This window comes from Kryptolebias marmoratus, linkage group LG20, assembly GCF_001649575.2.
Source record: "Kryptolebias marmoratus isolate JLee-2015 linkage group LG20, ASM164957v2, whole genome shotgun sequence".
In the NCBI taxonomy this organism is placed as follows: domain Eukaryota; kingdom Metazoa; phylum Chordata; class Actinopteri; order Cyprinodontiformes; family Rivulidae; genus Kryptolebias; species Kryptolebias marmoratus.
Window position 1 is genome coordinate 19,679,629 of NC_051449.1, and position 27,178 is coordinate 19,706,806.

Here is a 27,178-nt window from a genome sequence, read left to right on the forward strand (position 1 = left end):
TAACCTTATGAGGAAGTCGTTTATTGAGGAGCGATACAGACACAAAAAAACAACTGATGCATTTCCAAATTCAACATTTTTTTCCTCTATTTAACAATTTCACTTCGACTGAATTCTTCAGCTGGTTTCTTTTCTTAACTTTACAATTCTCCTTCTGTATAACTTTGGCAATAAAGAATTGCGATTCATGCCAGTAAGGCAGTCTAAATTAGAGACAGGAGAACATATAGTGAATAGAGACATAGAGAACGATTAAAGCGCTAAGATTCTTGATGAGGTCTTAATAGTCCACAGGTACACTATCTCCTTATTATTACCTATATACATTAGAACATAGTTTAGGCCCACATACACAATAACAAAGTGACAGAGAAGCACTTGAACATTGACAATACAACCTGAAGCTCCGATGCAGCTGCTGACAGATGGGTTTTAGTGGCTTTAATGGAGGGAGAAACAGGGACAAAGTAAAAGAAAGATTGGAAAGTTTTGGTCTGTGTATGAAGATACAGGTTTTAACCTTGAGCCAAAGGATAATGGAAACATGTTAAAGCATAAAAGAAAACAGGCGATCATGCAGTTGCCTCTGTCTGCTTGTTTGTCTGTCTGTTAACAAAATTTCTCACAAACCGCCGGATGGGTTTTAATGAAACTCTCAGAAAGTAACCACTGGGTGTACATCTACGACCAATTAACTTCAGGAGTCAACTCAATTCAAGATGGCCACTGCAGCTAACTGAACTTAGAAAACACAAAGAGTGGTATAATTCTATAACTATTACACGCATTCAGCTGAAATTTGGTGCGATAGTAGCCAGGAGTCATCCACAACACATACTTTGAGCACTATTAGATCACATAAAATCTTGCGTTATCGTGTGAGATAACACATAATTTTATTTTCCAGATTTGACTAAAACTGCCATAACTCATTTTCCAATATAGGAAGATGATCTTTGTTTAAATTTTCAGCATGGAAGGTGGCAGGTGATGTGCCTTCAGTTTTTCTTAACATTTTTTTTTTTTTTGTCAGCACCTGAATCGGAGTTTAAGTGGTACATTTTGACCATCGATACAGCACAGGTGGACACCTATGACGAGGTGAAATGTATTATCGAGGCTGATTTCTACGTAGAGAATAGTGAAGGTGCTCCTCAGCCTTGCTAATTGTGTATGACTGCTACTACAACACAGGAACAACTCACAAAAGTTCAAACGATGAATACACCCAGCAGGGTCTGATGATGGTTCATTAACAGCTTCGACCATGAGAACAAACAGAACCGAAATACCAACGAACGTGCAAATGGACAGCACATGCATACTTCACACACACGCGCGCACACACGCCCACGCACTGTATTGTTCACACAGAAAAACGCATATACACACTTTATACTAAGATACAACTTGTGTTCCTAAGAGAACATCGAGGTGATAATTACCACTTGGAGGGGCGTTATACAATAAATAATACAATACTAAATTGAACTCAGCCTACATATAGGCAAATTAGTCCATCCCCCAAATGCATACACACAAAAACACAGGCACACACACTCTACATACACACACTCCCATGCAATAAAAGCAGCTGATGTGCCATGCTGCGTTTTGGAATGAGTAGGGCAGTACGACTGCTCAGTGTATTTTGATGCAGAAGCAGCGGCTGGAGGTGGTGGCTGACTTAGTGGAGGGTATTGTTGAGGGAGGGGAGGGTTCCAGGGATGGATACAGTAGTAGTGGACCTGCTAAGCAAACCTGGATCACAGGCAAGCAACAAGCGCACGTACACATACACCACAAGACAAGTACCATACTGTACATAGATATATGGACGTCTTCACCTGGCAGGAAACTGAGGTTTGTGGGGGGGGGGACTTTGACGTCTTTATGAAGGAGAGACCGGGACACCAGGGCCATGGAGGTGGCCGCCGACTGTGAAGAGAAACCAAAGATGAAGAGCGTCTCAGAGGAGGGAGAGTAAAAAACATAAAAACAAGAAGAATAGAGAAATAAACATTACATAAACATTATTATTTAGCTTTAACACAAGTTTGAAAATGTCTCACTTTGCAGTTTTGATTAAATTAACGCCAAAACTTAAAATAATTTTTTTTTTAAATTAGGAAACAAAACACCTGGACTTCTATTCTGTAAGTGAAGACGTGTTGCTTCTTATTCAGGGGGAATTTCTTAATTCAAAAAGCTGGAGAGTGTGAAGTGACAAGCTTTTAAACTCCACACTCTCCAGTTTTGAATTTAGAAAAGCTCCCCGGATGGGAAGCAAAATGTCTTCAACTACAGAATAGAAGCCCAGATGATTTTTTTTTATTTTTTTATTTTTGGGGTTGGGGGGTGTTGGCATGTCCTGGATGGCTAAGAATCTACAACAGCAAAATGAATGCCAAACTTTAAATTCAGCTGGGAGTGTAAACTGCTTGGTAGTGTGATTGTGTCAGTGAGTGTTTATACAGTAGTAAAACACTAAAAGTACTAAAACTCATAAAAAGTCATAATAATTAATAGTTGCACATTTAGTAGATCTGTCATCTATTTGGAAATGATGACCAAAAATAACTCGTTATGGGTGTGTGGTTATCTTTTAAATAAAGGTAAAGTGAGATTGAATTCCAACCACCTGGTCTAGTCCAAACAGTTTGGTAAGGGGAGATATAAAAACCTTCAAGGAGAGTAAGAAACACAATTTCTAACTCTTTCTCCAAACTGAGGTCTTCCAAAGAGCAATCTACAAAATGTAAGATATTACTTGTTCGTAACCTTTCCACAGAGCCCCACTTTAAAAGATTTGAACAATCTCTTTGTCAGTATGTAGTAGGTCAAACAGTGTCAATGTAAAATGGATAAAATAACAAGTGAGAACATTTTAGAATGAAAAATGTGCACGGCATCCTTGTTACCATGGAAACAACTGTGTAATCTAACTGTACTTCATGCTGCTGTGGTGACTAAGCAGCATACATGATCATAAACTATAAGACACGCATACAATATATGCTCAATACAATTATAATTTACTTTATGAAGTACACCTGCTCAATGGCTTGTTGTTAATTGACTGTACTCTCGCCATTCCTTTTCACTCTATATACTTCAGGTTTATATTTAGTCAGCCTTTTTGTATCAATAAATGAACAAATTCCCCCGTACAGTTGTGTAAATAAAACCTGTTGATTAATTGGATGGGAAATTATGCTTTTATGTTAAAATTGTGGAGAACTCACCTGGGGATGCTAGGAGGGGCCCTGTTTGGGCGACTGGGAGCCTGGGGGCTCTCAGCACTGTTATTGAAGGGTCCCAAGGGTCCTGGGCGGTTTGGTGGTGGCGGGGCCCCTCTGGGAGCTGGTCGTTGGCCTGAAGACATCCTTCTGGGGGCAGTGGGGCTGGGAGGAGGAGACCTGGGCAGCACAGAATGTGTGTTAAAGAAAAGCATATATAGAATAAAATAACATTAATAAAAGTTTCTGTACAGCTCCAGTTTGCCTTTATTTCAAACCTTAACAGCCTGTTTGAAATCCCTTCCAACCTACCTGCGTCCACCACTAGACCCTCCTACCCAGGAGTTGTCAACAGGTGGAGGCAGGGGGACGGTGATAGTGGAGGTGGAGATGTCACCAATTATGGCCAGAGCCTCTTTCAGGGCCTGGTGGGTCCTCAGCACCTCATCCCTCCTCTGGGCCTGCTCCTGGGACTCATCCATCAGGGCGTTCTGGTCTCCTGCAGAGTACAGGCAGGCCAACAGCTCTGCATTGATGAAGTCCTTCACCTGTTGGCAGAAAGACAGGGAAATAAAACAATTAACAACTGTGGCTGCAAAGAAAATCTACATGTTTGACAGTACATTTTTCACAGAAGCATTAACAATAATTAGCACCAACCTCATATTATTAAATGTAATCCAGCGACAGCCAGAGGAAAGCAGTATGTAAAATATGTGTGCAACTTCAAGGGAAGTAGGAAAGTTTTTTTCAACTCTAAGCTCGTCCTGGATAGCCAAACTCCCCACACTCCCCAGGGCTGAGTCCAGCCACTCTGTGAAGGAAGCTTATTTGGGCTTTTTGAATTTGTGACCTCATTCTTCACCCATAACCCATGACCATGGGTGAGGGTTGAAGTGTAGATTAATCATTAAATTGAGAGCTCTGCTTTTCAGCTCAACTCTCTTTTCATCACAACAGATCAGTACATTGTCTGCATCACTGCAGATACTGTCCCAGTCCAATCAAATTCCTGATCCATCCTACCCCTACTTGTGAACAAGAACCTGAGATACTTGAACTCCTCCACTTTGGGAAGTAGCTCATTCCTATCTTCTTCTTTTTGGCTGCTCCCTTCTCCAGGAGTCGCCACAGTGAGCAAACCTGCACAACAGATTTGGCAATTGTTTTACACCTGATGTCCTCCCCAACACAGCCTGTTGCCTCAGAATTATGAGACCCCAGCTCTGACCACCAAGCTACCACAGCCCCTGGCTCATTCCCATCTAGGAATTGGGAATCCACCCATGGCATCAGACTTGGAGATGCTGACCTTCATCCCGGCCACTTCACACTCAACTGCAAACCACTCCATTGCCTGTTGGAGGTTTCAGCTCAATGAGCCCAACAGGACTACCTTGCCCACAAAAAGCAGCAACGCAATCCAAAGCCCCTCCAAACTAAAGACCCTCTCCCCTTTGGCTGATTCTAGAAATTCTGTTTATAAAAATTATGAACAGAATCAGTGACAAAATAACTCTGGAGCAGTCCAGCAATTACTGGAAACGTGTTTGACTTATTACTGGCAATACAAACCAAATTCAAACTCTTGTTGGGGAACGGCCAATTGGCTCATAGAAGGTGGCTCAAAACCCTCAAAGTACCCTCTATAGGGAACCACAAGAGACCACATAGGACATACAAGCCTACTACAAGTCAACAAAACACATGAAGACTTGTTGGGCGGGCAAACTCCCATGCACCCTTAGATATTCTTGCAAGAGTAAAGGTTGGTCCAGTGCTCCACAATCAGAACCAAAACCACACGACTCCTCCTGAATCTGAGGTTTGATTATCAGTCAGACTCTCCTCTGCAGCATCATGGCATAGACCTTCCCAAGGAGGAAAAAAACAGCGTTTTGTAATGGTGAATATGTTGGAATGCTCTAAATATGAGTGAAACCAGTTTTACTGTTATGAGTTGTAAAGAAACTTTAGTTTCTTCAGTGGCAACAGCAGCACAGCAGACAGTTTCAAGCTGTTACCATTGTTTCCTGGCCTCAAATTGTGTTTATTATTTTAAATACAATAAAAATGATCAGTACAAACCATTGAAAATTCTTTAAACCTGCATTTGTAAACTACAGGGTCAAATAAATTACCAATATACTTCTACAGGAATTTCTGCATATTAGGACACTTACGTTTTTGAATTAGGAGTTTATAAATGTATGTTTTCCTTACGTTGTTGATCATTAGATGCATGATCGTCTTGGGGATGAGGTCCCGAATGCACTTGTTGACAATAGCCATGTACGAGTCCACCAGGTTACGGATGGTTTCAACTTTACGCTCCAGCTGAGGGTCCATGGAGAAGTTATCTGTGGTGCTGGTAGTCTCACTCTCAACCTAAAGGGGTACCAAAATTTGGATAAATTTTTTTATTTGCTACAACAGAAATAAAAGAGGTTTAAACTTTAAAAGGTTGTTGTATAAAAGAGTTATTTGAACTCTTGTTGCTGTAAATGCGATCACGAGGTGAATGAAAACATACAATGTTACTTTTTGCTTAAGTTAAAAAACAATATCTGGGTAATATGTTCACTGGTGATTAAATAATATAGAATGAAACATCTCTTTTCAGCTTTTGACCTACAAATTAAAAGTCACAGAGACTTGTAGCTGTTGTTAATTAAAGTACATAAACATTGCTAACAAAAAGCCTCATCAACTATTATATATTCTTATCCATTTTGACCACTGCTTTTAACTTTTAACAATTAGGACTAAATATGAGTTCTTTAGATCTGCTTAAGACCCCCAATTGCTTTTTCACAACCCACAGTGGCGTCCCAAGCCTTAGTTTGGAAACCACTGTTCCAGAGGACAGCAGGCGACAGTGACATTAGTAACAAGGATCGGATCAGAGCAGCTGTTCTTGTTGAAATGCAGCCGAATGAATTCACAAACCGTAGTGGTCTTCTCAGGGTAGACCCCAGCGCGGAGGAGAGACGACTTCCAGCTGTCCACATCGTCTTGAGAGTCGCAGGCCAACTCCAGAGTGCGATTGTCCTTGTACACATTCCTGAACAACGGCACGAAGACGGGCACAAGTGAAACCAAAATTCACACAACCTTCTCTTTAATGAACACAAATGAGGCCAGGTGTATCTAATTGCATTCCACTTGATTTAAGCTTTTTTTAAAATGATGTATAACTAATAAATATGTCAACAATTCCCTGCTGTAAAAGCAAAGGAGATAAAGCTGCTGCCATTATTAAATTTGATGTGATTTTCTTAGAGATTGTGAGTTATGACATCAGTCATTGAGCAGAGTATGGAGAAAAGGGCAGAAGTCTTCATCCAGGCTGGGCTAATGGCTAGTGACAACATGGACGTTGTTTGGTTACAAAAACAGCAACAAACTAAACGAATGGTTTAGTTTGTTGCTAACATTGTAGAGGTCTAATGTTAGCTAATGTAGCGTTTTTTCACACTGGTATGTTGTTTATTAATAAGCCTGAAAGTTGATCAAAAATGGGCCTGCATTTAGATAGCTATTAGTCTAGCTTGGATATAAGTTTCTACCCTTTTCTCCATTCTCTGTGCTCTATATCTGATGTCATGGCTGATAAGATACATGTTGACAGAACATCACTTCAAAAATGACCAGACTATCCCTTTATGTCGTTAGCTTGAGACAAAAAGCACAGTTGTACAACATTTTAACTGGATGACTTTTAATGCTCGTTGAGTACCTCACTTTTCTCTCCAAATTTTCCTCAAATAGTTTCTTAGTTCCTGTCTGGGATTCTAAACAGACATGAAATGTAACCCGAGATGTTTTTTCAGCTTCTGTTCCAGCATGCAGAACTGCAATTTTTTTTTCTTCTCTTAGAAAATCTTAGTTTATTTAAGCATTTGCTATCTAATATATGAATTTGCTGTTGCATCATTCCAAAGATCAATTATCGCCCGCTGCCATGAAAGGTGAGTGATGGCGTCATTGTCTGTGTCTATGTGTATGGTATATTCATTTGTGTGTCTGTTTGCAAAATAGCTCATCAATAACTGAACAGATTTTAATGAAACTATCAGAAAGTAATTATTGGATGTACATCTACAACTGCTTAAAAATTGGAGTCAACCTGATTCAAGTTGGCCGCAACAGCTAATTGACCTTACCAAACACAAAATTGTCTATAACTCAGCCAGCGTTGCTGACGTTGACCTGCAATTTGGTGTGGTATCAGCTGACAGTCCTCCTTAACAATATTCCAAATATTTTTTTTAAGGAATGCTAGTCTTTAATTAATAAAAGACAGAAACTGAGTGCAGCAGACCTCGACTCTGTGTTGAAGATGCAGAATATGTGCTTGCTGGACATGAAACTTTTCTCCACATCGCGCACTTTCAGGTTGTCCAGGGGCAGCATGTACTTCTTCTCTTTCTCCTGGAAATTAGAGAAAGATGGTGATTAGTTTTAAATCTTAAAAAAACAAACAAATAAACAAACAAAAAAACGCCCTCCTTTTGCTGTCGTGTCCATCAGTCACACCAGGGACATGGCGGCGGAGAAAAAGGTGAAATGTAAATTTTAAAGGATGAAAGGGACAAGGGGGTCGGCAGAAAGGGGGTGATGTGAGGGAGGAGGAATGGGGGAGAAATGAGAGTGGGAGGTGAGGGGGGGGGCAGGAGAAGGAAAAGGAAGAATGAGAGCACATGTGGAAGTCATTACAGTGTGGGTCAAGACCAGTTGTTCTTGACGGTGAGTGTGTTTGCCGATGAGCGGTGAAAGGCTGAGGGAAAGTCTGAGGATCAGTCGGAGAAGCACGGATATGTAAAAACACCAGAGGTCTGGATAAAACATGGCTCAAACCCTGGCTCGATGTGACTGAGGCACGGGGGCGAACACATAAAAAGAAGAACTACGACAGACCCTCACCCTTCAGTATATACCTTATCCTAAGGCTTATTTTTCTTATCCCTATCTGCTTTTTTTTCCTTTTATCTCGCCCCCTCAATATTTTTTTTCCTTTCCATTCCAGAGGGGCCCACTTCCTGCCTGATTTTTTTTTAAGGAGGGAGAGAGAGAGAGAGAGAGAGAGAGAGAGAGAGAGAGAGAGAGAGAGAGAGAGAGAGAGAGAGAGAGAGAGAGAGATTAAATGACAGCCTGGCGTTAAAACTCAACATCTGGTAGTGCTTAGCAGCACACAGAGAAGCAGGGAAAGGAGGGAGAAGTTAAAGAGACGGCGAGCGAAGGAGGAGGAGGAGGAGGAGGAGAGACCCAAGGAAGAGGAGACGGCGATGTGGATTTGCAGAAGATCTGCAGACGAAAGCCCACATCTGGCCCGGCGGTCTGGAAAGTTGCGGTCGACGGTCGCAGGTAAGAATTGGAGGAGATGGAGGGGGAAGATGAAGAGAAGGCAAGCAAACTCGACGGACAATTCAAGGTTGGGGTCACTGCAGTCCATATATGGTCACACGGGACCCCTCCCTCTTCCTCTCCCTTTCTTCTCCCCCCCACCCCTTCTCGACTCTCTCTTTCTCTCTTTTTTGGAATATCCCCTCCCTGAACGTGCAGTGTCCCAGTCGTCTGAGCGAATATGCCACGTCAAGGCTGGATACTCTTCATGGCCGGCGTGACCAAAGCAGGACCGCGAGGGGACCCAAGCGCCCACCAAAACAAATAAACACTCTAGAGGGGCTTCGAAAAGCCAAAAGAGGGAAAGCGGCAAACATGGATGAGGCGTTTCGCCCTTTCCCGAGGGGGTTTCGGGGGGCAGAGACGACAGAGCATCTGGAATGGCAGAAAGCGGCGCACAAGGCCTGGCTCCAGCTCCGGCTCCGTCCACCCAGTGTTCAGACTACCTGTTCATTGTCATACTGGTGTACAGTAGTCTGCACATTGGTTAGACTGGGCATGGACCCTCTTCTGTCTGTCTGTCTGTGTGTCTCCACAGGTCTCTCTATGGTCATTTCAGTTCACAAATATGCATTTTTACCTGCACCTATGACTTCAACCTCACTCTTTCTGCGTTTGACCTGTATCCATCTAGATTTTGTCCAAAGTGCAGTCTAATAACACTCCCTAACTCGCTTCCTTTTCTCCTCTTTTTAAAATAAACACCATTCCTTTCAGCACTAACAGCAGATGTGACCGCGTAAACCCAGTTTTCAAACCTAAACACCGAGCAGAGAAAAAGGGCAGAAGATTTAAACCCTCCAGCTCGCTTAATTCATAGGAGGAATCGGTGCAGGCGGCTAGGGCTCTGATGAAGATGTGGTCCATTGAGATGGGGGAGGAGGAGCAAATGTGGCTGCAAAAGCATCGAGCGCAGGCCACAGGAACGAGAGGCCAATCAATCAAGCGCAGTTTGAAAATATAGTGAGACACCCCCAGCGATGTTAGTTCAGTGGGTGGTCAGAATGGAGCTGGTGGACACTGATGTATGCTAGACTCTTAAAAGGTCAAATAACTGTCTAAAGATGGAGGGGGAAGTATTTCACAGATGCATTAAAAGTAGAAAAAAGCTAAATTGCACAAAAAGTAAATGCAGACACATAACTGAAGTTGAGTTAATAAAAGTACAAGTTACACACACAGCTTTTTCACTGAATGTCATGGCAAACAGTGTAATAAATCAAAGGGCAGTTCTTGATGTGTAACAGAAGGGTTTCTCTCCGCTGAAATACTAGAGGCTGATGTTTGAATTAAAAACCTTCCTGCCAAGAATGCAAGAAGTTCCAAAGTGACTGCCAGCCACATTAATAAAAGGGAGGAGGGAGCGCGAATGTGTGGATCTGCGCGCATGGATGTAGCCGTACAAAGTTCAAGGGGAAGGAGTACACAAGGCGACTCCGGCGGAGCCTGTAATTTCCTACATTACCGCACTAACGTCTTAAGTGGCGATCTGTGCGGCCCCCGTGCGCCGTCTCGAGTGCACATCCGTATATTTTGAGTGTCTGTGAGTGAACGTTTTGGCTTGGGGCTGTTCCAAATTTGCTAAGTAGAAGTGAATGCCTAAACTCCCAGTGGAAAGAGGTGGGGAAAAGAAAAAAAAAATGCAGGAGAGAAGGGAAACTCCGAGACAAAGAAGAAGATGAACAGAAAGAGTGGAAAGCACTGTCGTGGCCGACCACACAGTTAACTGCTCGGTTGGGGTGACGATGCACTCAGAAGTAGTTAATGACGAGAACACTTAACACAAGAAACTGGAATCATAAACAAAAATCTAGTTTATAACCAGAGTCTGCTTTTGTCTGTCCCAGTTTCTCCTTTTGTTCCGAGGTTTTGCTCACTCAGTGGAAAGCGGGCTACACAAGGTCCGATAGAGAAGCAGCAGGCTGGCTGAAGGAGCTGCAGTGTGTCTGCCTATCTACACTTGCTGTGCAGAATATCCCCCAACCTGTACAGCAGGCACAGACAGGCAGATAGGCGCCAGCCTGCCAAAAGAAGCCAGCAGGACGGACCAAATGCTGCATCCTGTTGATGCAAAATGCTATTTTAACTGCTACACTAACATGCTGCTGTTAGCTTGTTTGATACTTAAAAAATAATAAAATTCTGCAGTAAAACACCCAAGTGATCCAAGTCATTTACTCATCTCTGTTTAACTGGGTTTATGATTTTTAATGGTATTGTTTAACCTTTATATTTCATCCTCATAGATATAGTTCAGATCTTTTGAAATGAGTGGAAAGGTTATGATAAATTATTATCATACCTGTTGTAGATAGTGCTTTGAACCTCAGTTTAGAAAAAGAGTTTAACTCTGACCAGATAGACAAGCTAAATGAACAAACCATTTTATAAGCCTCTACATTTGCGTCAGTTTTGTATTACAAGGTTATTTCAACAAAAGTGTTGTAATATTCTTCCAGAAAGTGATCCAAGCTGCACCAGAAGTGCTACAGCTAGCTGCTGTGACTGATATTTGTGTTTGAAAATAATCATCAAAGTCCAAAAAAAAATATGTGTGAAATCAAATGTTAAAATATTTCAAATGTGAAATAAGAATATTTGCTGTGAAGTAAATTAATAAAAAGTTGCTGACAAAGAGTTGTGAATTTGTTTGACATCATTACTGCATACAATCAAGCAACAAAAGCAGCAGTGAATAAATAAAATGCAGAGTACAATTTTATCTTCCTTTTATTTCCAGTCAAGGAAGAATCAGTGATTCTAAAATTGTGTTTGGTTCATTGTAAACAATCTGTCAGACTGATGAAGTTTTAGGAGGATTAGCCTGTGCTGTAAATTTGAAAATGAAAACATTACAAAATGACATAAATTTGCATATTTTATTATGCATGTTGTTTTGTGGTTGCTTTAACATAAGAAATACGTAAAACCACATGGTAGTTTTTTCCTCATGTTGTTTTTATCTTTAAGTAAACTGTGTGGATGCCCCACCACCCCACCGATTGTAGACCGTAAGTGGCCCTCGGGCCGCCAATTGTTGATCCCAGCTCAAGGCAATGGCAGTAACTTGAATAAACTCAGTGTATCTGCTTTAAACTCACCTCATCATCCTTAAACCAGGAGAGGCTCTCAGCCGTCAGCACAAACCAGTACTCCTTGGCTCCTCCCTTCATGATGCTGATGTTGTTGATGGTCAGCCAGCCCTTACGGATAACCTGAGTGGAAGTCAGATAAGGGAAGGAAAAAACTAAACCATCAAACAGAAACTGACTTCTTCATCTGTAAAGAAAAAAAGAAAACTCATCGTCCTTGTCAGAGCAACAAATCAGCACAACACATGGTTAAAATCTGACCGTGTGCGGTACATTCAACCAAAGCACAAACTGCGATGAAATGTGTGTGAAGGTCATGTTAGGTGTGTCACCGTGTCACAGTCAAGCACGTGACCGTGTGTCAGTGCAGTCTCATCCAGGGAACTGTGTTAAGCATGTTTAGTACCTGCTGTGTTTAGTGCTCCAAGCACACAACCGACTGTGTGTGTGTGTGTGTGCCCTCTGTGTTAGGTGTGTTAACGCCACAAGCCCTTCATAGGCAGGCCTGTGGCTTCAGTGCCAAGTGATTAAAAGGTTAGATTACTGTCAGACTCGGACCGCCTAAGACTCACTAAGGAGGTTACCCAAATTATAACAAAGCCTTTCTCTTTAGCCGCTGATTTACAAGCTGTTTTGGTGGCTGAAAAAGGCAAGATGCAAAGAACAAATGCGATTTATTTTTCACGTGCGTAAAAGTTCACGTGCCAAAGAAAGAGAATATTTCGATTCTAAGTGGCAACCCCTTGTAGTCTGCAGGTCTCTGTGAAAGGAGGCGGTGTTAAGAGAGGAAACAGTTAGAGAAAACTCTTACAATCAGGCCTGAGGCGGGAGGAGAGGAGGCCTGCAACAGGAGGGAATGTGGGGGGGTTTAGACACCCTGCAGCACTAAAAGAAAAACAATGGCAACTTTTCTAAGCAACTTTAAAAACAAAGAACCGCTCAACAGTACCCTAATCAGTTAGCATTCTCGACCTGTTGTGGCGAAAAAATGAGCAAATGAGAGATTTTTATGCAGCAGTGCTGGAGAGCACCACCCAATGGGCAGAGGTGTAACTGCAGGCACACACGATTGCAAACCCACGATGAGCGATACTCACCGACAGACGCCCTTAAACAGGGCAGCTGAGATTCTCACTAAGGGATGGGGATGAAATGCAAGGTGGAACCTTAATGACAAGGGAGGGGTTCAAACAAAAGGGAAATGTCTCAACAACAAAAACTAGCAAAGGTGGTGGCAAAAAAATAAATAAAAAAAAAAACACCCAGCGAGATTTTTACAGAAGAAAAAAATAAATCACTGCTGACAACCTGTGTCTGATTTAAACGTTACAGCATGCACAACTAATAAAATGAATAACAAATCAACCAAGCAAAAAAAAAAAAAAAAATTGGTGCAGTGCAAAAGTTTACCTCAGTTGAATGACATCTTCATTTCAGTGCTCAGTGTTTTTCTGTGTGGTAAACATCTTGCCGCTGTGTGAATGCGCTGTACGTTTCTGAACTTGTGTTTCACCGGAATGTGACAAACAGAGCGGGTCGAACGCTCACCTGGTTTCCTGCTGAGCTCTGGCTCTTATTAGTCTGACTGCTCCTCTGCTGAGCGCTGCAGAGGGGAAGACCACGAAACAGGTGAAAACAGGTGAAAGCAGAAGGGAAAATGAAAGACTTTTTAAGTTGATAAATAGCAAAACGATTCTTATGACAACGCAAAGCAACAAGCTTTAATTTTTACTTAGCAAAGCCAATGAAGTCCTCATGATTGGTGTTTATGTAAGAGAGCTGGAGGTCGATCAACAGCAGAACCTGAAATAAGACAAAGAACATTTATTGCAGTTTAAGATTATATTTTTACTTCTGCACTTCCTGTTTTCTCTAGTTTCTATGTTTCCAGCTGAGCTAAGCTAGCTAGATGCTAATAGTGGCATTATACTCAGCAGCAATCTTCTACTGTAGCTTTAAGATTTCACTTTAGCTGTATTAGTAAAGTTATGTGGAAAAGTTCCAAACAATTAATATCTTACCTGCTGCAGATAGAACCTCAGTTTAAAGAAACACAGTTTAATTTAAGAAGGTAACAACTATTCAGAGCAAGGCCAAGGCTCAAGTGGGTTGCTGCACTAAAACAACTATAGTTTCATAAATTGTTTCACTAATTACTTCTATGTTGAGTGGTTATTTACAAGTGCAAATAGTGGCAACAGCAGCTAGCTGCAGCATGTCAAGTGCAGCCTGGGCACTTCCAGGAGGAATATAACAACATTTCTGTAAAAATAATGGCAGTGTAACACAATGAAATCTTTGAGATTGGCCCACTCAAACTAGCCATTAGCTCTTTACTCTGGTCAAAATGAACTCTATTCCTCCAAACTGAGTTTGTTAAAAGAGCTATCTATAACAGGTAAGATATTAATTGTTTGCATCCTGTCTACAGAACCCCACTTGAAAAAACACAAACCATCTGTTTAGTTAGATGGATGTAATTCTGATTTAAGAAAAGCTGCATGCCTATATGAGAGTAGATGTTTAAAGGTTTCCATTATTAACCCAGAATCAGCTTCCTGGAAAAAAAAAAGAACTAGTTTTTTTTACCTGGTCTTTGGCCCGACTCTCTCTGTCTCGTATATGAGCGGTCACAATTCGTTCGGTTTCCTCACGGAGCATCGGGAAGCATTCCAGCTGAAAACACATCACACCGCCTATCAGCACCTCCATATCTTGGATGCGGAATACATCTTCGGCAATCTCCATTACTTTTATTCATCTTCTGTATGTTTACAATGTGTGATCTTATTGTTATCTATCAAATCCCAGTAAAGCCACAGAGTGGAGGGGTTACCTTGTGGGAGCACTGGCGGACGGTGTTAATCAGCTCCTGGATGACCATGTCCACACACTTGATGCAAGGCTCCTTCAGCTTCACAACCTGCTTCTTCACTATGGCCTCAAACGCCATATCTGGGGTAAAAAGTCCAGTTCTGGTCAAAAACAAAGAGAAAGGATGTGATGAAAACAGATTTTCCTGATGTCAGCACAAAATCAGATGATATTCAAAATGTGAAGTTTCATTAAAAGCCTGCTTTTACGTAGCTAGTCTGGTCGTGCTGGCTAACTAGGTGAACCGATATAAAAACATACCTGAAATGACAGTAATTTAAAAGAAAAGGAGGAAAAAAAAATCTTATATTTATTTATTTATACTGAATAAATAAATTTAAGATTGAATACTGAAAAACAGATATACTTCTTAATAATAAAAAGCACTTGGTGAAATCCTAACACTGATTGTTTTGTTGTACTTGAACATATAAGGAAAAAAAAAGAGTTTAAGCAGTAACATATTGTAGACAAACGCCTACCTGATACCATGAATGTTCTTGATGGCGTAACTGATCTCACGACGCATCTCCTTCTCATCACACTCCATCTGAAGAAACAGACACAGGAAGCGCATCACAAACACAGAAAACAATTTAGGTATGGATTCCATTTTTAAAGAAATCCCTAGAAAGCGAACAAAAGAGCCAAATATTCAGTGTTCATGTGGATTTGGGAAGATACTGAGCCAAGTCCAAATAAAACAGAAGAAAATAAAACTTTACAGAATCGTTTTAGGGTTAAATTCATCCTTAAAAACTTTTCATTTCATTTCAAAAGAAAAAGAAAAAGCTAAATTTTAATGCAGTTTTTTTAATGAGCCACTGAATCAGCGTCAGTGTGTCAAACCAACACAAAACAGTTGTCGTAAGAGAAGCTTTAAAGGGATAGTTCGGATTTTTTGAAGTGGGGCATTGTGGAAAAGTTTTGAACAATTAACATCTTATCTGTTGTAGAATTACTTCATATATGATATAACAAATGTCATATTGCCAATTAGTTTTGATCTTTTGATCATTTATTTAGATTTTTTGTGGGGATGTGGACATGGGGTAAATACACTAATATGAAGAAAAATTTGTGTTGAACCAATTTGGGTTTAAATTGAGAGACAAAATGGTCTTTGGAGATCTTTTTTTTCCCCACTTCTTTCAGACGCCTGGTCTGCCTGATGATTCATTCACCTTGACCAGTTCAAAGGGGAAGCGCTCGTGAAAGATGCGATTGATTTTGGCTCCACCTGACAGCTCCACTGTGTCCACCTGGTCCCCTGAGCCCTCGATCCTCTTCTCAAAGTCCACAGAGAACTGCTGCACCATTCTGAAACACATTCAACACAAACCAAACGTGACTGATGAGGAATGAGAAACAATCACTCCTGACATCTACAATTGCAAGCTGGAAGGAAAGGGAACGAAGGGAAATACACCCCCCCCAAATATGCTTCTGCTGTGGGAAAACCGGTGTACTGACTGCAACAGCTGCTTGGTTTTGCGAGACGGGTCATCGGGCCGGTATCCCCGGTATTCTTCTGCCTCCTTGTCCAGAGCCAACAGCTGGGCCTGCAGCTTGCTGCGGAAAGCTGGCAGGGTGTCTCGGATATGGTTGGTGAGTTGCTAAGGAGACGCAAAAACCAGCAGAATGAAACAAATTAATATCATATTATTCAATTTTTGGTGGTTTGGGTTAAAAAACAAAAATCTACACAGAAGAGCATGTTCCACTGCAAAAAAAAAAAAAAAACCCAAGCTTTACCCAACTCCTGCTACAAATTAAAGAAAATATGGAAATCTGTGACTAATTAAGAGTTGAACTGTAAAGCGTGAGCATGTTTTTTATCCCACTGACCGCCTTATAACAGTCATACATATGGAAGCAAAAGGGAAAATAAACTAGGCCGCCTTCTTATTAATTATGTAAAGTGCACTGTGGGAGAGTAAATCCATCATCACCTGGTTGAGCACTTGCTGCAGGCGAGGGGTGCCCATTTTATCAGCCATGTGCCTGTATGCTGGGTGGGTCAGAAAGAACTTCCTCTCAGCTTCCAAAGCCGCCTTGATGTCTTTCTTGCCATCAATGTCTTTCTGACTGCGATTCACCACGCCAATGTACCCTGGGAACAAACCAGCCAGGACAGAAGTGAAGGGAAATTATTCAACTGAAAAATACGCTTAGCAACACACTGTGGTATTTAAGTAGTAGGAGGAAAAAGTGGAACTACAGGAGAGAAAAGAAAGTCCTGCAGATATTTTTTTCCCATTAGAAACAAAATGGCACACCTCTTCGAAGTGGCAGCAGCTTGTTCTCCAGAACATCTCGGGCATCCGTCCCCTCATCCATCAAATCCAGTTTGGTGATCACTCCAATCGTCCTCAGACCTTGGAAGGCAAATCGTCATATGTTAAGGAAAAAAAAACATCTTAAAAAATATTTTCTGTATCTAATCTGACCAGCGCAAGTGCTACAGTGCTACATGTTGGTATACGATTAAATAAATTTATCATAAATGGAACTGAAGCACTCATTACTCTTCAGTCATTAATCCTCTGTTTTTCTCAGACCCTTTGATTCACTACTGCAGCTTCGGGGAAAAAAAACATACATCGAAATGTGAATCTCAACTGGGAACTGTGTGTTACCATTTTTAGCAGCAGTACATCACACAGCACAGACAAAATTTATTAAAAAAATAAAATAAATTGTTGCATGAGAGGACCCAGCCCTTTTTGGAGCCCTGTAGCTCAGACATACTTCCAGTTAAAATGCAATTTATTGAAATGGTCACAGAAACTTGGACTTCATATAACTTAATGTGTTATTTGATACATTTAACGATTTTAACACAAGTACAGATTAATTTTATTATTTTTTACATTTACCACTGAGTGTCATGTCACACATTTTACCTTCTGAGCTGTCTAAACTTTCCAAAGAATTTGGGGAAATCAAACTCTGCTTAGTTTTAGTCTTTGCACTTCCTGGACAGTTTATACATCCAAACATAGGGATTTTTGTCATCTTTTACCCAGTGTGTCTTTCATTCATGTAGGACTTGTGTTTTTTCCTCAAATCCCACCCCTCCTCCCCCCAGAGTGCAGAGTGCACACATCCAAACTTTTGATGTATCTGAGCCCTTCATCTTCTATTCAAAACTGGAAGGGAAGGATCTGAGGCTTACTTTCTGGTCTCTATATCTGTTTCTTTTTCTTATGAAAACTGTCGCCAGGGAGTGACAGACATGGGGGTGTTGTTACCATTGTGACCCCAATGGGCCACTGGCAGCACCTTTAACAGATCTTGGGGTTTTTTCTGCATCAAAAAGTCAGCATTTTGTTAGATTATTACAAAAGGAAGTCCGAGATTCTTACTGGGCCTAAGAGGAGGAAGTTAATGTATGTTGGAATTTAAGGCAGGAGCTAAGGAGTCTATCATGGGAATTTGGGCTTTATTATGGTTTAAATTTTAAGGTTTTAGTCAGAATAATAACATCCTTTCCCAGTTTTTTTTTTCTTTACTCCATTTAAACGGACTAAAAAAAGCCTCTCCATGCCTGCGTATTTAGGTGTCCGTAGAGACTGGCGACTCACAACCTCCAACATAAAACAACCCTGTCGCTCTGCGTGTGTCGACCTTGGTCTGAAAATGTGTCATTCGGTGAGTAATGCAGATTTACCGCTGGCTCAGATTTCACAGTCAGGCTACAGCCTCGCATGTGAGCTGCTCTGTAGTCAGCTGCAGAGAGCAGCAACCATTATTGCCTGCAATCTCAGACCAGACAACAACCCACTGGAAAATGCTGAACATCATTTTGGAGCACAATGTTCCAACATCTGTTAGCGAAAACTGGTCAGTGGGTGCCAAACCCTGTTTTTTACCTCTGTTTGTCAGCTCATTGTATGATCAAACTGCAAAAAAGGGGAATGTAAGCCTTAAAAGAACGCTGCTTGCACATTATCATGCTGCAGCTACTAACCAGTGAAATGCTAAGAGAGGAATCAGCGCCTTGACATCATAACTGGCCCTCAACAACTACAATCAATATTGTATTTAAGGAGAAGCGTCGCTAAAATGGAATCATTTGCACAGTCATTGATTTTTATGGGGAGGGAGCTAACGACCAAACCTGTGTGCGTGTGAGCAGGCAGACAGAAATGTGGACAATAAACTGAGCCTTAAACAGTTGTTATGAAAAAACCCCAAGCTGCATAAAAAATAAAATTAAAACTGTCAGTAGCAAAAATAAAAAATCTATTTGACACACACATACATTGTTTTGAGAGTACAGTGTTTTATGTCGGAGATATAACAGGTTAAAAAGAATTTACTTCTAAATTTGAAGAGAAAATTTGGAGTTTAAATATAATAGGAGTCAATGAGAGTTTGGATGTGTGCAGTCTGCACTCTGGAGTGGTTTAAAGGAAACCCTAAATTCTATAGCAGTGAGAGACACACTGAGTGAAAGATGACAATAATGCTTGTGTTTTGAGGTATAAATTCTGTATTAGGTGTAAAAAAATGTAAGACTACGAAGAGCTTGTTTGCTAAAATGTTGTAAAGTTCAGCCTGTGATGTCACCCACTCCAACAGCTGCACATTCCAACCAGTTTGCCTAAAACAAAAGACTTCATGGACAATAAACTTGGTTTTTACACAAGTGCTATAAAGATATCAAAATTGCATACTTTTTGTGAAGTATGTTTGAGCTCCAAACATGTCTGGGTTTTTCTACATGTTCTACCAGAATCCCTTTGTTGTGTTTGTGGAAAAGTTACAGCTTTTTAATTAATCAAAGCATCATAGCACACTATTCCTGACTGAGCTGCATTTTTTGTATGGATTTTTCTAATACCGTGGGAGGGGTAGCGGCCCTGAATTGTGACAAAAAAATGGAAATATAAACTTAAAAATAGTAATGAGAGTGATTTATTACTTATGGCTTTAATTACTATACAAAAAACCTTTTAAAATGTAACAAGCCACTGTATATCTGTGCTAAGGTTTCAGGTTATATTGGTTGGATGTGGTGTTGGACTGGGTTTGTGAAGGACAAGGCTTTTCTCCTGAGCCTGTGTGGCTTCAGTGGCATGATGCTTCGTCACTCAGTTTGTTATGTAGCCTGAGTGTCTGAAGGTCATTGTGTCTCCCCAAGTGGTTTCCAGCTTAATGCAGTAAAATTTCCCTAGATTCCTTTTTATTTTTTACAATAACTTGCAATGCTAAAGTTTTTTTTTCTTGAACAATTCTTTCACATCCATTCTCTTCTTTCTCTCTGTATTCATTCAATCTACCTTAAATCTGTTTTCTATTAAGGTTACTTTGTCTTCTTACTGTTAATTGACCCTTCTCTCTGTTGAGACATCAATTCAGGCTGTGTTCGCCCATCCATTTATTCATCCATCCATCCATCCATCCATCCATCCATCTATCCATCTATCCATCTAGCCAGCCAGCCAAGGGGCCCGACAAGCTACCAGGCAAGCAGCTAAGTCACTGGTTCACCACAAGACCAACAAAAAGATACAAAAGATGGACAATCAGGCACAAACACTTAGAGTACCTCTATGTTTTTTTTTTGTTTGTTTGTTTTGGGGGGGCCAGTGTCCTTGGAGAAAACCTCACAGAAAGAACCTGACTGACATTCAAATCAAATCAACAACCATCTTCCTGTGAGGCAACAGCTTCTTCACCATGCAGTTCACTCCCACACTCAGAGAGGTTAGCTAAACACCAAGCAACACCCCATCAGAAGATACTTAAGTGTCAGTTGTGGTTTCGCTCCAAAACTCAGGGCCACTTTCTCAAGTTTCATTTCCTTCCATTTATTTGTCTCCTGCTTCGTTTACGCCCATCATCCCTTGTTTACCTTTCTCCCCTTGCCTTACCCTGAGAGTCAACATCCTTCGCCAACTTCAGGGCATCAGAGTTGGCCAGGTCAGTGTTTGCTGGGGTGACAGCCAGGATCAAGCAGCTCTCTCTGCTGATGAACTGCATGATCATGTCTCTGATCTGTTGTTCGATGTCTGCAGGCTGGTCTCCAACTGGCACCTTAGTGATCCCAGGCAGGTCGATGAGAGTCAGATTCAGCACTGCACAGTTAGAGGAAAGCAAGAAGTGAGCTGGACATGTCGGATATTACTCTGATCTGTAGTCATAGTAGGTTTGAAACTATTTATTTTACACCCATGTAGATCAAGTAGTTCCATGGGTTTTTATTTTGTTAAAAAAACAAAATCAAATTCGAACATTCAACCAAATTGTACAATTTCTTTATAAACTTCAAGTGTTCAAAATCCAACTGTAAACTAAATCTGCAAACACTGACAACTAAAGCTTGATATTATCCCTCTTGTGTTTCAGATATGTTTTGTCTAGGATGTGAAATCAATAATAATAATTTTAAAATTAATAATAGGAAATATTACATGCATCTCACTAAAAATTCTGAAGTTCAGAGGAAAGCCATTAAATCAAAATATATTGGATCCACTTTGGAGAAAAAAGCTGATTTCTGACCGGACAGATCAGCTAATGGCTAATCATTAGCCTTAAGTGGATTGCTGCAACTCATATGTCAAAAATATTCTATCGGTTTGTGTGAATGCTATTTCATAAACCTTTACACTGCTGACAATTTTGCAACACACAGTTATTCTGTGTGGATAATAACGTGAAGAAATTCTTGCCAGAAGTGTCCCAGGCTGCAGCAGGCTGGAGTAAGGACATGCTGCTGCTATTTGGGCTTGTAAATAATTGTAAAATGACATTTTTAAAACAGTGTAACGCTAAACTGATGGTGTGAAAGTGTTTATAAAGTAGCGATTGCAAGAACTGCTTAGTCATTTTATGTTTTAAGAGTTAAAAAATCTATAGTGTTGTACTGTCAGGTATTCTTTAAACAGGAGGACATGAGTTTAGCCTTTTTATAGAAACATATTTCCCGTTTCTGATGATATTGTATTAGATATTGTATATCTAAATCTGATGGAGCTCTTTAAGTGCCATAGTCTGACCAGAATCTGAATTAATTAGTCTAACCTTTCTCATCCTTTTCATTTCCATACACAAATTAAAACTAGCTGCCATATTTCGATGTGACTGCAGTTCATTCAAGTGACAGTCTACTAACAACATGATCATCCTTGTTTCCTATGACCCAGTTCTAACAACATTATCTGCCAGCTATGACAGATGACTCAGAACTTGTCTGTGTTCCTGCATACCATCACTAACTGGAACAGGAAGCTGAGTAAATGGACCCGTACCATGAGGGGAATAAACCCGCAGGTTGATGGGGACGGGGGATATGCCTTTGTTGGCCCCTGTGACCCGATCCGTCTCTGACTCGATCTCCTGACGAACCTCGTCGAAGTCTGTGAATTTCTTCCCCTTGCAGTGAAGAAACTCGGCCCATTCTGACAGGATGAGAAGGAAGAAGATTAGTAATGGCTGCGCCGAATGGGAAATAATGCCGGCAGAGGAGGGAATAAAAGCAGGCCTGATTAAAAAGAACAGAGGAAGAATGTGTGTGTGTGTGTGTGTGTGTGTGTGTGTGTGTGTGTGTGTGTGAGTGTGTGAGTGGGCGTACAAATGTGCTGATTTGCGTGGGTGTACGTGTGAATGTGTGTGTACCCACCAGCAGTTGCACTGATCAGCTGCAGAACCAGGGGCCTGCGGGTGACAATACCAGATCCACGGGGCAGAAAGTCCCTGTGAAAATCAAAACACATTGGCTCAGGCTGCAGCAAATGTGAACTTCTATCAAAACGAGGGACAAAAAAAGAGAGCTGACACATTCCTTTCTCCCATTTAAAAATGATGACTTCAACATTTTCTGGAGGGTTAAACACACACAGAGAGCGTGTGTGTGAATATGCTTGTACACGTGCCCACAACTTCAAGATTAGGAAACCTTACTGAGAGATATCAGAAGACCAAATGGAAAAAGCTTTAAAAAAAAGGCCTCTACTTGTCCATTCAGCGCTGCAGTGCCAGTGATGGACAGATGGACCATTACGCAGCATCACGACTCTCACTGAGAGCTGGAACAGGACTGAATCAATGCATCTATCTGAGCACACAAAGAAATATTCGGTTGGGCTAAAAAGCATCACATAAAATGTACTAAGAATTTTAAAACTTTGTGGTTGAAGAAGAGGAAATAAGTTTCAAACCACTGAAAATGACTATTTCTGGTCTTTTCTGCATGTTTTAAAATGTACCACATTGTGTCCTGATGATTGTTTTTCCCCCAGCAGCACAGTAACTACAAAACTTCTTTAATTCAGCCACATAAATTATATTTATCATCATCAGTTTAGTCCAGGGGTTTGCAGCCTGTGACTCTGGGGCCACATGTGGCTCTTCAGCCCCTCTAATGAGGCTTCTTGTAACTTTAATCAAAAACAACATGATCCTGACTGATGTTTGGATCTAAATTGACAATAGAAATGAGTACATTTCGTCGTTCACCTGTCCATTTTTCTTTTGTTTTTTTCTTTTTTTGTGCATGACATTTCTGCAGGAGAATGTCACTAATAATAGGTTGGGCTGCCTGTGTTGTTCTCTACAAGAAAATTTACATTTTCCCACAGATTTAAGGCAAGCTGTGAACACAGACATCAGAATTGTGCACATCTTCTGGTGATTCTAGATCTTAATGCACTGAAATATAGCACCATGGAAACATACAGCTAGTTTCTTATCTGAAAAATAAAAGAAAAACCTGCTTCTAAGAAAAGCCTGGTTCCTTAAAGCAGCTTGTCTTTGGAAGAAAAAAAAACAATCAGTCTTAATTAAATCACCAACAAACTGATCTCATTTTTATGACTCGTCTTTTTATGACATTAAGCTGCAAGTTAGGGCTTTATTTATCTCTAAGTACTTTCTTTTACTCATTTTGTCACAAATATTAGACTCAAACAGGACTGCATAGTTCTAATTAATAATATATTTCCTTGGATACAATGATATAGTTTGTTTTTGTTTCATTTTAACACAATGCATTTTCTACTTAAACTGTGTGTTTTTTTTATTTGTAGTATAAGAAAGATAATTTAGCAAGTGTCATATATGTGTTATCTTTAATGTAAGGGACACATGGTTTAGTGGCTTTATATTTAAAAAGGACAGTGGTAAAAATACCTCTTTTAAAGAAAACATTTGCAAAATTTGGGTTTTTTTAGATGTTTTTTTAGGCAGGATTAAGAATAAATATCAGTGTGTGACTAGTTATTAATTTAGTAAAAAAAATCTAAAAGGTTCATTAACTGGACTATTTGCTTTGAGAGATCAATATTTCTAGGCAACAAGATGCATTTTTACCTCCTGTTTTCTGCAAGAAGCTTTCATTCTTTTAAATAGCCTTCTTTTTTTAGCGCTGGCCTTTTTTAGCTAAAACAGATAGGTAAGAGTCACATTTTCCAGCTAAAGTGAGCCACACACTTAAACAACTATCACATGAAAATCAGCTGTGTAAAACAGATGCAACCTGATGCTGAATAAAACATTTAACTGGGATTTATCATTATTAATACGTCTGAGAAGCCACTAAAAGACAAGAGACAGTAATGGTAAATATGATATCTGAGGAAAACAGAGAATAGAGGTAAATGACTATTTACTTTCAGATTATTACTTGTATTTCACCTGAAGCACACACAACATTTTCTTTTACTACAAATAAGAATACATTTTTACCAAATGAACAGCATTTTGGATTGAAGACAACTTAAAACCTGGCATTAAAACCATAGGCACCCACCGGCTTTCATCCCAGAGTTTTACACTGAGATTATCTTACACTAAAAAATGTCAGAGTTAAAAGAAGTGATATTGTGAGATAGCATACAGCTACTTCCACAGCATATTTTAGCTAATTATCTGTAAAACTGACAGTTATAGTCATTTTTATGTTGGCAAATGGCACTTAGCTGTGGTTGACGTCACCAGTTAATGCTAAAGTTTGAAGACCTTGGAGTATTTGTTGTGGGCGACTCTCAGCTACAACCACACCAAGTGTTAGCACAGTATGTGTAAAACTGACTGAGTTAGAGCCATTTTTGTTTCAGGTCAAATATCTGTGGAGGTCAAACTGAATTGGGTCAGTTCCAAAGGTTAAAGAGTTATCCAGTGATTATTTTTGAAAGGTTCATTAAAAACTGCTTAGTGGTTCATGAGATATTTTGCTAACATACTGACAGAGTACTCTAAATACTTAATGAAATTTCTTTTAAACTAAAGTTTGTCTTTCAGAGGTGGGTAATAATTAAGCCAGAGGTCAGATGTGACTGGACCTCTGCTTTAACCCTTCCATGGCCTTCGGGTCAAATTGACCCGAAGTCACAAGAGCTTCTCTACCTCTCTCTATTTCTCTCTCTCTTTTAAGGGCTTCAGGAGGGTTAAGATGTAATAAGTAAATATAAGATTGTCAAAACAACTTGTAAGAAAATGTTCAGCCTAATTGGCTTTGTTAATAATTTTAGTTTGCTCTAGACAGTAAGTTTGGTTTCTTAAAATAACATTAGTTAGTGACAGCAAGTGGCTGTTAATAGCAATAATTACAATCCAGGTTGTAATTATCATATAACCCAGATTTGTGATTGTTCTTTTCCACTCAACTTTTTAGTTGCTGTAATTCAACAAATTGGTCATTTTGTTCCATTTTTTGGGTGGAAAACTTAACTCAGTAAGCTAAGCCAAACTGACGACCCAACTCCAAACCACGCAGGGTTGGCTCGGTCCAAATGTGACCCAGCGCTGAGTATCAGAATAAACCATTTTCAACCAGCAGCTTTAAAGTAAATCTACATACATTTCAAATCAAGAATGGCACCAAAACAGAGGTGAGTCAGAAAACGTGAGTCTGGAAAACTATTCAATTTTGAAATGGATAATGTGTTATAAAGATTTCAGCTTTGGCCCATTCAGTCTGAACGTTGTCTTTGCTCATGCACACACTTTCAAATACTTTAACTCCTACAATTCCAATGCATTTACACTTTTCTGGGTTTTACATGATATATTTTACCAGAAAGATGTGACAGTTTGCAGACTGAATTTAATACGGTGCTAATTTAAAGGTTTTCCCTTTCATCGACCAAAATGTGGCCCATTTTAGCTGAATTCACTTTTGTGTCCCTTCACTTGTGCTGATTGGGCCAAAAATCCCCACAGGTGCTGCTGTAACCTAAATCCAGCCTTCAGGACTCTGCGTTTAATAATAAAACATGGAGGACAGGGCCATGATCATCTAAAAGGGGGTTCCAACTTTTGACTTGAGGACGATGCTTTGAACTCTGCGGCCTGATTGACTCTGTAGGCCTCTTATGTCACCCTCGAGGTTAAAGGCAGAAGGGATTATCCTACTTCCGGTGGTCAGTCAGTTGGTTTGTTTTGCTTTTTACCTGCCGACAAAGTTCTCCAGCACGGAGCTCTTCCCGGCGCTCTGACCGCCGACCACCGCGATCTGCGGCAGGTCCAGGTTGCAGGCCTGTCCGATGGAGCTGAAGGCATCCTGCAGCCGGTTGACCAGCGGGATCAGGTCCTCCATGCCACGGTTTCCCATGGTGCCTTTGGTCGGGGTGGGGGGTAGGACTCAGCGTATGGAGAGCGTTAGGAGGGAGGGGTTGGGGGAGTGGAAAGGGGGTGGGGGTAAGGAGGATGTGGCGCTGTTGTGTTAGTCCAGGACTACCGTGTTGGTGCTTGTTGATGTGGTGAAGTCATCTAGGCGCGCATCGCCCGGAGCCGAGCGAGGCTGTGAAGACGGAGGAGAGGGGGAGTCAGAAAGCAAGGAGAGAAGGGGTGGGAGGAGGTGGCAGGGGGGAGAAGAAAATAGAGACATGGACAGACAGGGACAGGGACAGACAATTGCGCAGTTGCCACCCTCCTCCTCCCCCCACCTCCATATTTTCTGACACAAACACAGCGAGCCGCGCTGACTTTCAAGGACATTTCGCTCCATATCCCCGGCGCGCACGAGGCCTCGCGCACCCAAAATCACAGCGAATAAACGCACGAAACGCCAGCTTGTCCTCCACGCGAGAGCAGCGGAGATTCGCAGTCAGCTCGTGCTGGAACCTGGGACTCTCACCTCAGGATTGCCGGTCGCTGTCCGGTGCTGAAACGACGCGCAGACCGCGCAAGAAGCAGCCCGGACGGTTCCGACAAGCAGCACCTGCTGGCGGAGGCGCAATCCCGCTCCTTCGCTGAGTTCACCTGTGGTTCTCCGTCAGATGAGCTGTTTCACTTCGAACACAAATTCGCCTTTGACAGATTAATCATTTTTTTCTCTCATCCCCCTCCTCCTCCTTCTCTCTCTCTCTCTTTCTCTGTCTCTCTCTCTCTTGCTCTCTCTGCGCTTTTCCGCGGTAGAACTGGAGAAGCTGCGCCTCGCATCCACCAATCATAACCAAGATTTCAGAGCCGAGGCAGAGAACGGAGGCCTCCTATTGGCTGCTCAGCTACAGGTTAGGCCTACCTCAGCCCGCCCCCTGTTTACATCCCCACCATTTCTGCCGCGCGTGAGTCATGCGGCACGGCTGCGCATCGCTGCAACACAAGAGGAGGATG

At 41.1% G+C, this 27,178-nt stretch overlaps 1 protein-coding gene across 1 annotated transcript; it reads right to left on the bottom strand.

Annotated features, from left to right (window-relative positions):
- On the bottom strand, positions 1-26,974 carry dnm3b (dynamin 3b). Its single transcript, XM_017420260.3, has 21 exons — positions 26,700-26,974; positions 26,014-26,363; positions 22,245-22,318; positions 21,874-22,023; positions 20,494-20,697; positions 16,891-16,989; positions 16,564-16,724; positions 16,085-16,227; positions 15,796-15,931; positions 15,094-15,161; positions 14,574-14,712; positions 14,327-14,413; positions 13,470-13,540; positions 13,286-13,340; positions 11,747-11,860; positions 7,564-7,673; positions 6,189-6,303; positions 5,463-5,627; positions 3,552-3,787; positions 3,246-3,419; positions 1-1,938 (listed from the first exon to the last, which is right to left on the bottom strand). The coding sequence occupies exons 2-21, from the start codon at positions 26,172-26,174 to the stop codon at positions 1,767-1,769; spliced, it is 2,634 nt and encodes an 877-aa protein (XP_017275749.1). The 5' UTR covers positions 26,175-26,363; positions 26,700-26,974; the 3' UTR covers positions 1-1,766.
- Between the last annotated feature and the right edge of the window lie 204 nt (positions 26,975-27,178).

Coding starts and splice junctions, on each gene's coding strand:
- dnm3b (XM_017420260.3), bottom strand. CDS start 26,174: ATGGGAAACCGTGGCATGGAGGACCTGATCCCGCTGGTCAACCGGCTG. Junction 15,932..16,084: donor AAAACCAAGCAGCTGTTGCA/GTCAGTACACCG, acceptor AATGTGTTTCAG/AATGGTGCAGCAGTTCTCTG. Junction 14,414..14,573: donor TCCGCCAGTGCTCCCACAAG/GTAACCCCTCCA, acceptor ATGTGTTTTCAG/CTGGAATGCTTCCCGATGCT.